The sequence below is a fragment of the Meleagris gallopavo genome, chromosome 5 (genome assembly GCF_905368555.1).
Source record: "Meleagris gallopavo chromosome 5, MGAL_WU_HG_1.1, whole genome shotgun sequence".
NCBI lineage: Eukaryota > Metazoa > Chordata > Aves > Galliformes > Phasianidae > Meleagris > Meleagris gallopavo.
The window spans coordinates 22632046-22648439 of record NC_139408.1 but is presented as its reverse complement, the minus strand read 5'-3'; the positions used below and the strand labels follow the sequence as shown (position 1 = coordinate 22648439).

Below are 16394 nucleotides of genomic sequence, written 5' to 3'. Positions count from 1 at the left end.
CTGTATGAAATCATCTCTAGCTTTTGAATTCTGTAAATGAGAGATGATACAGTGCTCAAATACCCTCACGTTGATTTCTTGTAAATTGGTATTAACTAACCCTGCACCCAGTAGTTATCATAAATTTATATATTTTTTTTTCTTAGATGAAGAGGGTGGGATTTTTGTTTTGAAGTTTTGTCCCCATTTTCACCTGACTAGCTGCTGACTCTTTCTCTTTCTCTCCTGCTTTCAATGCATCTTGGGTAGAATTGTGGAACAAGCACCAGGAAATGAAAAAGCAAAAATCTTTGGAAAAAACGAGTAAGGAAATAATAAAACATAGAAAACTGACTCCCACAGCCTCCCCCATAACTGCCAACTCCCCAGATGCGGGATGAGCTTGCATCTATGGCACACAGCTTTTATACCCACAAAACAAAATTAGGTAAAAGACTAAGTCCATCAGGAAAGCTTGCTTTATAGAGGAGTCCAAACAGATCAGTCTGCTCTGGGGAAATTTTGTTCAAATGTCTCGTCTTTTTTTATTTATTTCTTTTCTTTCCCTGAATGTTACCTTCTTAAAAAAAAAAAAAAAAAAAAAAAAAAAAAAAAAAAAAAAAAAAGAGGAAGCAGATATTCTGTGTCCTCATCATACCAGATACATAGTGAAGGATTTCAAGGCATTCCAACTTGTTACTTAAAGGCCAGTCTTGCTTAACAAGTCTTTGCCATGAATGTAGAGTTTGATCAAACATTACTGCAATGAAAAATTCTTTGACCGTTCAAATCCTGGGATGGCCAGTGTTGTTACCTGACTTCAACCAAGAACAGTTTCTGACTACAATCCATCTGTGACAAAGAAGTAATTTAGAGGGGGAGAGAGAAGGTGTATGTGAAGAATTGTATTTAGTGATGGCTCTAAGAGAAAATCCTCTTAAATTCCTTAATAATGAGGAATCAACAAGATTTTTTTTTTTTTTTAATACACCACATTAAAGGAGGAATAAAGTGATCTGAGGCTGCTAAATAGCAGTCTAAATCTACAGTAATGCTGACATCTATTGAAATATGTGTGTTATCTGCAGTTATGGTACCAGGTTTTGCTGGTTTGGTTATCACTGTTATAAATAGGGACATAGGGCATAAGAACAAACATAATTAATAATAACCATGATGTGATAGGTGTTTTTTAACTATGAGTGTAATGTCTGCTTTGCAGAGCTAATGCCCCTTTTTGCAGACTGAAGTTTGGAGCGGATTAATAGCTAATATACATGGGTGAAAATTCCTGATGTTCTAGGTAGGGCTGGATTTCCTATGTTTCAAGTGCTCCAGTTAAGTGCTTGCAGCATCTGGGGTTTGTTCAGAGTGAAAATGGCAAGTGGGGGCACCTCTGCAACATACTACATTGGAGACTTGAATTGCTTTCTGCTGTACAGGTAGTGTGTGTGCAACAGGCACACCATGTGCACGCATGTAATCTCCCAGATCAGGCCCTTCAGTTAGGTTCCAATGTTGGAGGATATAAATTGTTTGCTTGTGGTTTTTTTGTTGTTATTTGAATGTGAAATAGGTACACAATTCTGTGAACAAGGGAAGGGGAAGTTCTTAAATGCTTGTAAAGTGGCAGTGACAATAACATGATTGTGGTTATTGTACTCCTTAAACTCAGCTACTGTTACTGCCCATAGTTGGCAAACACCTGACCTGCATCAGTCAGTTTCACCTACTTTAAAAATCAAATTGCCAGAAGTACATCTGAAATATGTGTTAGGATAGGGAACTCTTTACATTGCTTAAAGCATAGAACTGAAGTTTAGTATTCCTACTGTGCTAATGAGATACAAAACTTTTTCCTGCGCCATTATTCAGGATGGGAAACATTGACTGTTTGAATGGCTGGACATAAACTTCTAGAAGAGAATAATATATATTTCAGTAGAAAATAAAATTCCAAATTCCACAAATGATGTTTTTAGTTTATTTTTCAACTTTGAATTTTTCTTTGATCTTAGTCTTTCACAATTCAATTTGCAATAACTAGGGCATAAGGTTTTATAGGCAGACTGCTATAATAAATGAGGAACAATTATCTCAAATATTTCATGTGGACAGTTTGTTTTTCAGTAGGAAGCTAGTATGGTCTGCACAGCCCGCTTATGGCTTTGCTGTTCATGAGTTTACATACCATCTCAAGCTCACTCCCACAAATCTTTGTATATTATCCTTCTCTCTCTCTCTCCTCCCTTGCCTTTTTCTTTCCTTTTCACTGTCTTGCCCTCTCTAATGTTACATATAATACAGACATGTTCATGATTCCCAGGTTGTTGTGATTAGTGATTATAAGAGATTGTGGCATTGCTTGGTTAGAGATACTGGATATATTTAAGTATATGTAATATAACTATTCCAGCTGCTGATCATGTCTTCCTTTTATTGAATAGTTGGCAGATATGGATATGGCAGAGGTGTTGCAGTCTCTTCCCTTTTCTGAGACTAGTGATAATCTGTGTACAGTCTATAACATTCTTTTCCTGCTTCATTACTTACTTCATGCAGTGCTTATCCAAATTTCTTTTCAGGCTCTACCTGTCCATCATTCTCTTTTCCTTCTGCCATCTCATTAAAGGACAATAGATGATGTGATCCCAGAACTGCATGGGAAATAGAACACAAAGTTCTCTCTGTCTTTTTATTTTGTATTGCTATGGTTTTATTTTGTTTATTCAGTTGGGTGGGTTTATGAATGCATGACTTAAGGCTTGTTGTTTCTCTCTCTCACTACTGACCTATGTGATTGCCAACTCTGGAGAGCCATTTGTTACAAAATTGGCGCATGTTATGAAGTACAGCATCATACAAGCTTCTTCCTTGATATTCTTACTGATGTAACACCAATTATCACTAATGATGTTCTTGTGCTGTGTTGCCTCGTTATTGCTTAGATAGTTGCTGGGGTCAGCGTCTGTCCAACAAACTGAATTCCAGACACTCAGCAAATTAGCTGTTCTAAAAGGGATAGTGACTTCAAGCAATTAAGTATCCTTCATTTTTTCCAAGAATTAAGGAAGTGGCTTCCTAGAGTTGAATGGCAACTGCTCTGCATGTGTTACTGTAACTGGAAGCTATTTGACCTTTGTATGTCATCTTTTCTCTCTTGAGTGACTAACAAAGGTGCTGTTAAATAACAGTCACGTTATGCTATTGAATTTGAAATTCAAAGAATGGCAGATGTGATCTGCTGGCCTTCTTGTTAACAGTACCAAGAAATAATAATAAAAAACAAAAAACACACAAGAATGAGAATGTAAATTTGTTTTCTTGATACTGTTCCTGCTTTCAGTCTGTCACCTGCCTTCTGCTGTACTGTTTTTTTTTCTTGATAAAATAATGATTTACTTTTTCCTTTGCGCAGGGCCAGAAGGTGTGAAACATTTTGATTTGGGAGAAACAGATGAGAAAAAATCCCAAATCAGTGCAGACAGCGGCCTCAGTTTGGCCTCAGGTTCTCAGGTCAGTGGCTCCTTTGCTTGGTTTATTTATGTGATAAGATAGAAGATTTTTCTATTTGCTGCTTACCTGTGGGAAACCTGTACAGTTTGAGGTTTCTTGCAGGGCTCATCTAGAAAAATTTCTTCCTCCCTTCCCTTAGGGTACTAGTCTTTGCTAACTCTTCAATTGTAAAATCCCATTACCTTTTTGATTTGCAATCAGTAGTTTCTATGTATCTGGCTTAATCGGTCAAGGAAGCATATCACACGTGGTTTAAGATCCCAATGGAATGGGAAGTGGTGGTTTTTCTGTGATGATCAAAACTAAACTAAACCTTTCTTTCCTCTGTGTCTTTGATTGCAGAAGAGTGATTTTGACTCTGTTCCCAGCGGAGGACCATCAGTTATGGTCCGAAGTACCAGCCAGGATTCTGAAGTTAGCACAGTGGTAGGATATACCCAAAGTGAAATCTTGATGTGATTCATTTCTTGGTAAAGTGAAGAGCATTTCATGCCTATGTTTTGTGTACAGTATGACTGCATACTATCACAGACACCAAATATTGTGCCTATGATGTTGTCTCTGTCCAGAGCCTCTGAGTGGGTGACAAATGTCTATCTGACAGAATATGCATTGTTTTACTAGCAGATTGCATCTGTCATGTATGGTACTCATTGCTTTTATGTATTCCTACATATTGGTGTATTTATGGAACAGGCAATCCTTTTATAAATATGACTTAGTTGTGTACAAATTATCTCAAAAGACTGTAACCAGAGGAAAAAAAACGCATTTTTTTAATGCATTGATGCATTAAAAGCAAGAAATAATTTTCTGATACGTTACCTTAAACTGTTTGAACCATGTGCAAATATATCTGTTTATTCTGATCTGGTTCTTCTTCAGCTGTAGGGCCTAGACAAAAAGGAATGGGAATGCATTCAATGAAAAAGACTTCTCCCTGCTGCATGTTATCTGATTCAGCATTTTTCAAAGAATTTCCTTCTTGTTTTTGGTTTTCCTTCTCTCTAAACTGCTGAATACCTGTGAATATCTAGTTTTCCATAATCTCTTCCCAGCCTGTAAGAAGAATAATACTTCGTCCTTCTCTGTTGAATGTAGAAATTATTCTCTGTGATATGTAGCTCCAGAGAGCAAAGGAGTCTAGGAGAGCTGTTTGATATTCAAGGATCTAATCTTCCAAGCTCAAGAAGGTTCCATCCCAACAAATAGGAAATCAAGCAAAGGCAGCACATGGCATGTATGGATAAGCAAGGAACTCCTAATTGAATTGAAGCATAAAACAGAAATGCATAGGAGGTGGAAGCAGGGGCAGGTGACCTAGGAGGAATATACACTTGCTGTACCATCTTGCAGGGGTGGAATCTGGAAAGCCTAGGTGGACCTGAAGGTAAATCTGGAAAGGAATGTGAATGGCCACAAGAAAGGATTCTCCAAGTACATAAACAAAAGGAAGATTAGGGAAAACTTGGGCCCATTACTTAATTGGGCAGGGGAACTGGTGACAGATGGAAAGGGTTGGTGTACTCAGTGCCTATTTTGCCTTAGTCTTTACCAGTAAAACTAGCCATTAGGAATTCCAGGCCTATGAGGTCTGAAGGTACTACTGATGGAGAGGACTAGGCTAGGGAGCACTTCAACAAACTGCATTTTCATTAGTCCATGGGGCCTAACGGTTTCCAGCCATGAACATTGAGGGAATTGGCTGATGCTGTTGTCTCTGAGCAATCATGGTGATTGAGAGATGTTTGTGAGGAAGAAGTTAGAGCAAGTATCACTCCTGCCTTCAAAAAGGGCAAGAAAGGAAATAGGGGAGCTACAGTCTGGTCACCATCATTTCAGACTCTGGAAAGAAGGTGGAGAAAAATCTCCTGTAAAGCATTTCCAAATGCATGAAAGATGAGAATACAAATAAGAGTAGTCAGCATGGATTTACAAAGGGGCAATTATGCTGAACTGAGCTGTTAACCTCAGACAGCGGAATAACTAACGTAGTGTGTGAGAGGAGAGTAGTGGGTGATGTTGCTTACCTCAGCTTTAGCGGGATGTCCAGTCCTGGGTTCCCCATGCAAGGACAACTTCACTGAAGCCAGCCCAGGATAGAGCAACAAAGATGATTAAGAACTGGAGTATCTTTCATATAAGGAGAGACTGAGAGAGTTACAACTCTGAAGAAAGCAAGGCACAGAGGGGTTTTTATCAATGTGTATAAGTATTAAACAGGAGGGAGTGCACACAATGTAGTCAGACTCTTCTCAAAGTAACCGCTGACAGGACAAGAGATGATCAACACAAAAATTAAAGCACAGGAAATTCCATCTGAACAGAAGATACTTTTTAAAAAAAAATTATTGTCAGAGTGGTAAAACACTGGAATAGCTTGCCCAGAGAGGTTATAAAATAGTTATGCATGGAAATTTTCAAAACCTCTTTGGACGTAGTTCTCAGCAGCATCTTCTAGCTGACCTTGCTCAAGCCAGGTCATAACAGATTCTAACAGATCTCTTCCAAACTAAACACTTCTGGGATTTTCTGAAGGACTCTTAATCTTTTACTGGGCTGTGTGTGAGAATAGTGTCACTGAAAGAGGAAAGGCAAAGGTGGCCTTCAGTTGTACCATTCATTGTTTTATGCTGTAAGAGAAAAAAAAAATTACAACTTTTTCTGTCTGCACTGTCTTGACTAGTGAGGAATAATGGCTTTATCTTTCTCCACAGGTTAGTAACAGCTCTGGGGAGACACTAGGAGCAGACAGTGACTTGAGTAGCAACGCTGGTGATGGCCCAAGTGTGGAAAATGGAGGCAATCTGACAGGATCCAGGGGCACTGTGTCAGACAGTGAAATTGAGACAAACTCTGCTACTAGCTCTATTTTTGTAAGAATGCTGCATACCTTTATTTATTTTAAAATTCCTGTCCAGTAGTCATTTTAATTTTAGTGTGCATTTGAAAAAGGGTATTTGATTCTCTTTGGAGGATTAATCAACAATTATTTACAATATGAAAATATTAAGGATTGAATTTTTGCTAGATCCATGTGCCTTTCTTCACATCCTGTGCAATATGTGGTTCTTCGAGTATAACAGATTTGCGTTCCACATCGTGTTATAGGCTCTAGCAAACTTTAATTTCACCCTTGCTTGATGTTACTCTCAACCAAATTGACACTTAATTCCCCTTCAGAAACAAACAAACAAAAAAGTCAAAGGGCATTGTCTGACTTTAATTAACTAAAAGGAACTGATAGCCTGTTTTCTAGGAGCAGCTCTTTGATACAGAAAAGTGATGAGCCTATGATGATGGAATTTAGCAGTTCTTCTGTTTTTTAAAAACATTAATATTATCTGAAGTTTAATAATAACTTTTAACTGTCTTTTCCTAACTGGGAGATACGTATGCAGTAAAATTCAAATGCTCTTAGAGCGCATTTTGTTTTTAAAGTTCTTGACTATTGGTGTAACCTCTTAATACACATCTTACAAAGAAAGTAATCATATACTTGACTTAATTAAGTCAAGATGTCAACCATATGTGACAACAACTTGCAGTGTCTAAACATTGGTCTGATTGCATTCATTATGTTATAATCTTGGCTGAATTGTAAAAGCCTTTACCAGGCATGTACTTCAGATTTTAAACAACAACCAAAATCATGGTACTTCACTTCAGTTTTTTCTTAAGAGCATGAAAATAATGTAACATCAGCTTATTTAGTTGAGAGAAAGTCTTCTCAGTTACTGAGGAGTTAGACTTTGTGGGTTGGTAACCAGCATAAAAACACCACCAACAAAAAAAAAATCATTTTTTCTGCATTTTTGACATTTTTATACTTGATTAATGAAACTAAATAAAGTTTAAGACACCTCTGCAACATGTTCAGAACAAAGAAGTCAGATTATGTGACATGTGATGAATGTCAGGTATTATAACGTAGTTTACTTGGTGATAGAGAAATAGGTGGGCAACTTTGTCATTGTGGTTCCTGCTGACAGTCCCAGCATACAGTTTGTAGACAAGATGATACGTAATAATTTGCTAAACATAAGTAAGGTTACTGAGCCCTTATGAATGGTAAATGAAAGATAAACATGTGAAGTCTGATTTGGAGATCAAACTCAGGTAATCTTTTTCTGTTTGTGAATATTCATTTTCTATTTTCATCCTGAGAAGATGTCATGCATTTTTTTCCTGTGTTCCTCAACATCTCTATAATGATAGTGATATTCAGCTGTTTCCTGAGTGTGGGAAATATTTACTGTTAGAACATAGATAAACTTCTGCTTAAGTGTGAAACGTAGAGGATAATGGAAGAGGTTTAACTGTTCTTTCCTTTGGTCTGGGATTTGCATTTTTTGTTTTGTCTGTCTGGATTCTGGACTTCTAAGTATATTAACTTAATTTTTTAACAGTGACTTCATTATTTATTTATTTTTTTTTTTGAAACATTTGTGGGAGAAGTGTATATGAAATATAACTTGCAAGTTATTAAGTGCAGCAGTATATTGCAAGACAGCCCTGCAGGTTGCAGAGATATCTGACACCTTGTATATTACTTTCAGGCAAAGTCTCATAACTTGAAGCAGAATGTAAAGGAGAACAAAGGCAGTACTCCAGGGAAAGGTCCAGAGGATGGGAACCAGCGTGTCTATCTCTATGAAGGACTTTTGGGTAAGCTATTTTTGGGGGAGCAAGGGGATCTTTTAGACTGAAACTGGAGTCATGTCTGGGGCAGACTGGAATTTATGCATGCCCAGAGAATGTTTTTTTTTAACTACTCCCTATTGTATGTGCTGGTAGAATAGGAGAGTCCATTAGGACATACAGAGTAAAGCAAAGGATTTGCTGGGGAGATTGAATAAGTGAATATGGGAGGGTGGTGTAGTTTGCATTACATGTAGTTTTTTCAAGGCTCTTGTTCTTGAGTAAGAATACTTCATACTGTTGGAAGAAAGATAGAAGGAACTTAGTTAGCTATGTACAGAAAATAAAATCTATTGCTGATTTTTAAAGAAAAGTTCCTTCAGTTTAAGTCTCTGAATAAAAGGCTGCTAAACTCAAAACTTTAATGGTTTTAGAGTGTGCATCCCTGAATTAGCAGTATATTGTTTTGGTTTGGTTTTTTTAAAATGTATTTTACTTGGACTTGCTGTTAATCAAGAGCTCTTTCTTCCTCTGTTTTTCATCCTTTCTATTCATTCTTCCTACCCGCTTGGAATGGTACAGGTAGGGATAAAGGATCTGTCTGGGACCAGTTAGAGGATGCTGCAATGGAAACCTTCTCTATGAGTAATAATCTCATCTTTCCACTTCTCTGTGTGTTTGCCATGATTTGTGTTTGTGTGAGATATTCCTGTCGCTTTCAAAAGTGTTTAACAATATATGGAAGAAAGTGTATTTCTTACAGAACAGGGATGAGAGATTCTTTCATATAAATTTTTCAAAAGATTATGCCATGAGCAATGTGTTTTAATGTTACACTTTTCCTCTGTTGTGATTTTGGTTGTGATTTAAAAGTTACTCTTTTTTTTTTTTGCTTTTTTTAATATGGATTGTTTGTTGGCTTGTCATGTTTTCAAAATATGGAAAAAAAGAAGAAAAAGGGAAATTGACTGGAAGAAACACTCAAATTCTATATGTATTTCTTAGGCAAAGAGCGCTCAACATTGTGGGACCAGATGCAGTTTTGGGAAGATGCCTTTTTGGATGCTGTGATGTTAGAAAGAGAAGGAATGGGGATGGATCAAGGACCCCAGGAGATGATTGACAGGTAAAGTTTTTAGCGGCCCTCTTTTCTTTCTCATTTCATCTAGGGCTGACAAAATAGAAAGACTGCTATTTTAGTTCTGTAGCGTGTGTTACTTCATCACTTTCTAAACTTTGGTGCTGTTACTGACTATTCCAAAATGAGCCTTTTGTCTCTGTGCTGGTCAGCATCTCCGGCTACTGAAATATTATCTTCAATTGTCACATGTCTCTCTTACCACTCGTGATATTTTTTGAGAAAGGAGTAATGGTAAATCTGATCACACTATGGAATAGGCTCAATTGGTAATAAATCAAAGGATTTCTTTGTTCAGACAAGTGTATTCCGGAACAAAGGGACGTACCAGTGTTTTGGAGAAAGTTAAATATCTTTAGAAAGTGCATTTTCAACTTTCCCAAAACACAAAATTGTAAATAGGTGTTTTTTACAAATAAACAAAAATCAGGAAAGCACCACAGTGAGAAAACAACTCTATAGAAACATGTGTGACTTCGTAATGCTACTTCTGAGCTGTCTTTACTGCTTACTGTTGTTTTTTTCTCAGCCATGCTAAAGTCTGATCGTTCTCTGTTCTTTGTACCTGTGTCTGTGCCATCTATAGCCATGCTATCGTGTAGAAATAGCTCTCTTAGCCGAAGTAGCCAGAAGTAGTCAATGTGTTGCTACTTATTGGAAAAGCAGTTTGAAATCTGTCTACTCAACTGGAATAAGAGAAGACCTGCACACTTCTATCTTGAGTTAAATGCAGCTGCATAGCAGAAGCAAAGCTCTAAAGAGGGCAGCTCTTGTACTGAGTTATATGTTCCTCTTCTAGCAGTTGTCATGAAGCTACAACTGTGGAAGACCAGTTGGGTGCTGAGAACTTTCCCACTGAGCATAGTCTAGTTGCTTGAACTAAATAATTAATGAATGCTTAATAAAGAATGCATCATTGTACTGGAAAATGTCCATTCGGCTTAGTGTTTTTGAAGATTTTAATTTGCCATACACTTTTTATAAGTAGCATTCTGTCCCCTGCCAGTGCTGTTGTGAATTGGATGAAAAATGCCCATGAGTCTACTTCACAACTAACTATTCTTGCAGGTATCTTTCCCTGGGAGAACATGATCGAAAGCGTTTGGAGGATGATGAGGACCGCTTATTGGCTACGCTGCTACATAATATGATTGCTTATATGCTTATGATAAAGGTGAGTGTTTTTTTTTTTTTTTTTTAATAGATCACTGCTCATATCAAACCAATGTGTTCTGGTGGTGGTGTCTTGAAACCAACATAGCGTAACATAATGTATTGAAATATCTGATGTTAATGAGGAAATTGTTTTAGAACCTGGAGATCTTTTGAGGTTTGTTGTCTCAGTTTAAGCAGTCATATGCTATAGGTATGCATATACATTGCAATATAAACTATGAAATTTTTATCTGTACCAGCACCTCTAGAGAATATTCTTATTCTCAAACTTTTGTCCAGATGTAGTCTTGCTTTTCCAGGACAATCCTGTAACAGTTTTGATGCACTATTCTGCTAGTGCAAGACCTTGAGAATCAGACTGGGTATACACAGGTGGTTGTTTGATAACTTTTTATGGTGTATATGAGGAGGTGAGGTATCATTCCATAGTAGTGAAAAGATGAAGAATGTCTGTTATCCAGTCAGTGGAGAAGTTGCTTCATGTAATTTTTAGAGGGGAAAGTGGGGAAAGAAACAATGATTGATTTTTTTCAGATACATTATAAAGATGAGTTTTAAGATGGAATTCGAGTATACTTGGAATGAGTTTATTTCAGAAGAAAGCTGAGATTTGGCTATTAGGACTCGCATCCTTGTGAATACTTTCAGTAGCAGTAATAATAACCAGTTACTTTGATCAGTGGATGCAGAAGTGGAGAGTGAATAAAGTTGATAAATGGCAATGTGGAGAAATTGGAAATTTTGATCTCAGTAGTGGGAAGTGGGGTGTAATGAAATTGCTACTTTGCTGTGCAAGAGTAGGCAGGAAATCTGTTCTATGTAGTGTCTCTTGTCCTATAGTTGGGAAAAGTGGAGTATGAGCAATTTTTACTGGTACTGCTGGGCTAAGGAGAACCTAGCATGGTTGAACTGCAGATGAGTTTTTTTGCAGTGTTAGCAATGAAAACAAAAATATGTTGAATTCAGGAGGCAGAGGGAGTTGTCTGTGATTAGAGAAGAGTAACTAACTGTCTTTTTATATGTTCTTTCTAGGTGAATAAGAATGATATTAGGAAAAAGGTGCGTCGTCTGATGGGAAAATCGCATATTGGATTGTTGCATAGCCAGCAGTTAAATGACATTCTAGACAAGCTTGCTAACCTGGTAGGTGAAACCATGATGAATGATGCATCTGTGGGAGCTTCAGTAGAGGGAGAAAAAATACTTCAAAATTCTTCTATAAATGCTCAGCTGCAACACTACGAAAAAGATATTAAAAATCATTATATCAGATTATTAAATACTGCCTTCATATGTATGGTATAAAGACCATGGTTAGTTGTATGACTCTGCTTATAATATTATGTAGTCATCCATCAGAACTGCAATACAAATATGTATAAACGTGAGACTTCGGCACTAAAGTTCTGTGCAACTTCGATGTTTTCCTAATATCACTATTGTTGGGAACCTTTGTTCTTACTAAGACTGTAACTTAGTTTTATGCATGGAAGGAACATGAAATCCTCCTATTGTTAACTGAGAAAAAAGCAGACCATTTCACTGCAATATTAATAGTTATTGGAAATAGACACCTCACTATCACATACTGAACGTGGTACCAGCTTGGAGGTTTTTTTTATGCTGCAGTGACTTTCATAGTTGCTTTTTGAAACTAAACTTACTGGAGTATCGTGCCTAAGGCTTTGTCCAAAATTGCCTCTGATCATTTATGTTAAAAATACTTTTGTTGAAAATGCTTCTAGTGTCACCTACTGGACACTTCTCAAGAAAGTTGGTTTTAAAGTTCATTAATGATGCTATATTATCCTTCCTAGAATGGACGGGAACTCCCTGTGAGACCCAGTGGCAGCCGCCACATCAAGAAGCAGACTTTTGTAGTCCATGCTGGGACAGACACTACAGGAGACATATTTTTCATGGAGGTAGGGAAAGGAACACATATTAATGCAAATAGTAGCATTCAATAAATAGTATTAGTTAGAAATCTCATCTAACTCATCTAACATTTTGTGCTCCCAGGTGTGTGATGACTGCATTGTGCTGAGAAGCAACATTGGAACTGTGTATGAACGTTGGTGGTATGAGAAACTCATCAACATGACTTACTGCCCCAAAACAAAAGTTCTGTGTTTGTGGCGGAGGAATGGTCAGGAAACACAACTGAACAAGTTCTACACAAAGAAGGTATGCATTTTATTTAGTACAGACAATACAGTGCAAAACAAATATATTATATGGGTATATCATGTATTTTAATCAAATAATAACATTCTCTATTCAGTACTCTTTACTGAACTGCAATGGCTGCTTAATAACGCTAACTGAAGGTAACATTTTGCCTTGTCATCTACCTGGAGGCAGTAGTACAGCAGGATGTAATTAAAAATGATGTGTAGCTTTTACTTGTTTTTTGATTTGAAGAAATAAGAGTAATATGCAATTGGACTGTGCTATGTGAAGGAAGGGATTTCAGTTACTAAATGTTGAATGGTTGCGGAGACTTAGGAATATGTCAAAAATAGTGTATTGGATTCATGTGTAAAAGCTAAATAAACTTGTATCTTGCAGTTGAGTTAATTGTGCTATTTTAAATCTAAAACTTGATCAAATAGATTGTTTTTGTTTTTTTTTTCATTGGCCCATGTTTGGTTTTGCTGATTTCATGTATGTCTTTCTCCACTATTTGGAAAGCCCTTTTCTTCTTCTGATGATTAGTTATGTATTTAAGAAATAGCTTAAACCTACTAGGAAAACTTCAATAACTCTTAAACTCCATTAACTCCTACACAATGATCAGCAAACAAAAGGTAAAGATTTGTAACTGCAAATGTCATATTGAAAGGCTAATATTTTTGAAGTGTAAAGAGTTTAGATTTCTGCTTCAAAAAATTAATTTTGCATAGACCAAGTCATTGTAATTCAGGTGTGAGTACAGAGGGAAGGAATACAAAAGGAGTGTGCTAAATAAGTTACTTAGAAAGTCAGTTGTATGTATGTGGGGCCCTGGGTAGAAACCCAGGCAATTTATGATTCTGTGAAATTTCTCTTAAAATTTACTGAGATTACAATTTACCTATTATGTTATATTAGAGGAGAGAATTGGAGGAAGATTGTTTGAGGAATATGGCGTAAGGAAATGAAGATAATTATTAATGAAATGAAGATAATTAATGAAAAGATAAACTACATGAGCATGACCAGCAACGTTGTGTTTTCTGAATGTTAAGAAGGGAGAGGGATTGTAATATTATTTTGAAACTTCCTCCACTCCAGGAAACTGAGTAAACATCATTCTCACAAGTAATCTAATGCACCCACTGGGTGACCTATTCCCTAACTTACGCTAGTTAGATACAAAATATTTATTTTTTCAAGTTGATAGAGAAATTATAAATACCATATAGTAAGTAACTGTGGTTAATCTTTAATAGACTTTTGCTATTGTGCGCCACATCACTACATGGGGCTTGCTTATGCTTTTATTTATTTATTTATTTTAAATAATCTTGCTATTCATTTCTCCTGTAATATGAGAAAATAACATTATTTTATTCTTCTTATATGTTAGTGTCGGGAATTATACTACTGTGTAAAAGACAGCATGGAACGAGCAGCAGCAAGACAGCAAAGCATTAAACCAGGTACAAGATTTGCTTATTGGGAATATTTATTGTTTCATCAGTAATCATCTAGGCTTTTTTTATTAGTTTTATTTAAGCATCATGTCCTGTAAGTTGGAAACCAGAATGTAACTTTGCACAACTGTGTGTACACAGCAGATTTAATATTATTCTTAGCTGGCCCCCATATACCTCATTCTAGAGCCAAGCAAAAGCAAAACACCTGTATAAAGAAGAGTCCACATGTAAGGAGGACTAACTACCAGTAAAATCATAACTTGAAAATACTATGAAGCTGCAACTTTTTCTCTTCATGGCTGTCTAGCTTTTATTTCTATTGGGGTGCACAACTGTATCCACTTTGTATTAAGAATTGGGCCTAACAATATGCTCATATGTCTCTGTGAATCTACAGTGGTGAATTTGTCGCTTTCTGCAGGCTTCCAAAGCACAAGTCTTTACTATTATTGGAAAGTATTGTTCTTGTGCAAGTCAAATAGTGGTTGGTCCAATGTCCTTATATTAATGTAACTTATCCCCTGTAGACATTATTCTTGGTTTAGTATCACTGTGTGAGACAGAACAATATAATTGTAATTGGCGTAAATTCCTTTCCTTTTCCTGTTGAGTCAAAAAGTCTAGAAAAGGGGATTTGTAATTTTGGGAAATTGAGTTCTTGGATGGGCAACTTTTCATTTTTCTTAGTTCCCAGAGAGCAGTAAGTGTTACCCATTGTTACACAGCAATCATGGAGGTGAATTAATTTTTACATTCTTAAGACCCTTGCATCTCTTGTGCTGGAGTCACTTTGCAGATTCAGGGTAACATTACCATGGGTTTTCAAGTATGATTTTTTGTTGTTGTTGTTGTTGTTGCAAGTGTTCCTTTTTTGCAAGCAGATGCTAGACCTATAAGCTGTGCTTTGAGGGACAAGCAAATTTTATGGTATATCTTAATGCCGTATGTCAGGAATCTATGCTTTATATTCATAACTGACATCAGCATGACTGAAAAAGTGACCTGCATTTAAATTCAGCATCCTAAGGATTCAACATGCAGCTTAGTTGTTGTAGCTTGTAAAAAACATGAATTTCCTCCTAACATTAGTCCAGTTTAATCTGAGGAGGAGGTGGACGGGCTGGATTTTCACTGAGGGTGGAGGAGGCAAAAGTATATTTGAAAAGTATTTTAAGCATTGGGCGACAATGCAGCATTAAAAAATGTATTGAAAGCCTTTCCCCAATTTGATGGTTCTGCACTAGTGATGTTTAAAGAAAAAAAAAATAAAATAATGAGAAAGCATTTTCTAGCTGAAGTGAATGATGCGAAAGAAACTAAATAAAAATGCTTAAATGAAAATAGATGAAAATCTGTTTATGTCTTCTATTGATTTGTCATTGCAACCACAATTTTTTGATTGCTTAAAATACAAGATAATGCCATAAAAAACCACCAAGGTCAAAACTTTGAAGCCTAGTTTGTGCTTGCTTATGTGTTTGTATTGAAGTTATACTGTCTTTGGTATTATGTGATTGCATTGTTCTACTATCTCTTTTTTTTTTTTTTTTTTTTTTAACCATGCCATGTGTTATCAGGCATTTAATAAAAATAAAACAGAAAACCCCCAACAATATGAAACACAAGAAATATGGGCTGAGCTGACCACAGGTGTCCTTTGCATGTAACAAGGCTGAAATTTTTTGGTACTCAAAGATCTACTGGTGTTCTGATGACTGTCGTTTGTGGATTCTACTGAAATGCTATGTGCATCAAATTAAGATTTGTTTTTATGGTTATGCATTTTCCTTGATCATATGTCTTGATTGACTGCTTTTGTTTCTGTTTATTCTCTTCACTCTCCCTCTTTTTTTTTTCCTTTAACATATCACAGGCCCTGAGTTGGGTGGTGAGTTTCCTGTGCAGGATATGAAAACCGGCGAAGGAGGTCTTCTCCAGGTGACACTGGAAGGAATTAACCTGAAATTTATGCACAGTCAGGTATGGGGGAAATCTATAAGATGACAGTATGAGCATGAAGCTTTTTGCAGCTTACCTGCATCATCTGTGTTTCCTCTTCCCAAAGGTATTGCAAACAAAGAGGTAGTGCAGTGGGGGATGAAAAACGCATGCACATATAAATATATCTATTTATATATTAAAAATGCACTGAACTGAGATCCTCATAACAACTATAATGAGCTGAAGAAAAAAACCCAAAAGTTTAATGGAGGTTTCAGTTTCTGGTTGCTTGTGGTCAGAATTGTCTATATGCAAAACAAGTGGTAGACAGGATATTAAGGGATGGAAGAAATTGATCACTT

At 36.5% G+C, this 16394-nt stretch overlaps 1 protein-coding gene across 16 annotated transcripts in view; it reads left to right on the top strand.

Moving 5' to 3' along the window:
- MADD (MAP kinase activating death domain) overlaps nt 1–16394 on the top strand; it is a 70621-nt gene that overhangs the window by 41338 nt on the left and 12889 nt on the right. For 10 of the 16 annotated variants that reach the window (XM_085224681.1, XM_085224679.1, XM_085224676.1 and 7 more), the window contains 13 exons: nt 250–303; nt 3398–3495; nt 3838–3921; nt 6213–6371; nt 8055–8163; nt 8719–8781; nt 9142–9262; nt 10343–10448; nt 11483–11593; nt 12268–12375; nt 12473–12637; nt 14022–14094; nt 15965–16071. In XM_085224681.1, coding sequence (XP_085080807.1) covers nt 250–303; nt 3398–3495; nt 3838–3921; nt 6213–6371; nt 8055–8163; nt 8719–8781; nt 9142–9262; nt 10343–10448; nt 11483–11593; nt 12268–12375; nt 12473–12637; nt 14022–14094; nt 15965–16071 — 1358 coding nt within the window. The remainder of the gene's footprint in view (nt 1–249; nt 304–3397; nt 3496–3837; nt 3922–6212; nt 6372–8054; nt 8164–8718; nt 8782–9141; nt 9263–10342; nt 10449–11482; nt 11594–12267; nt 12376–12472; nt 12638–14021; nt 14095–15964; nt 16072–16394) is intronic. The other 6 variants (XM_085224684.1, XM_085224683.1, XM_085224680.1 and 3 more) reach the window with 3 other exon arrangements.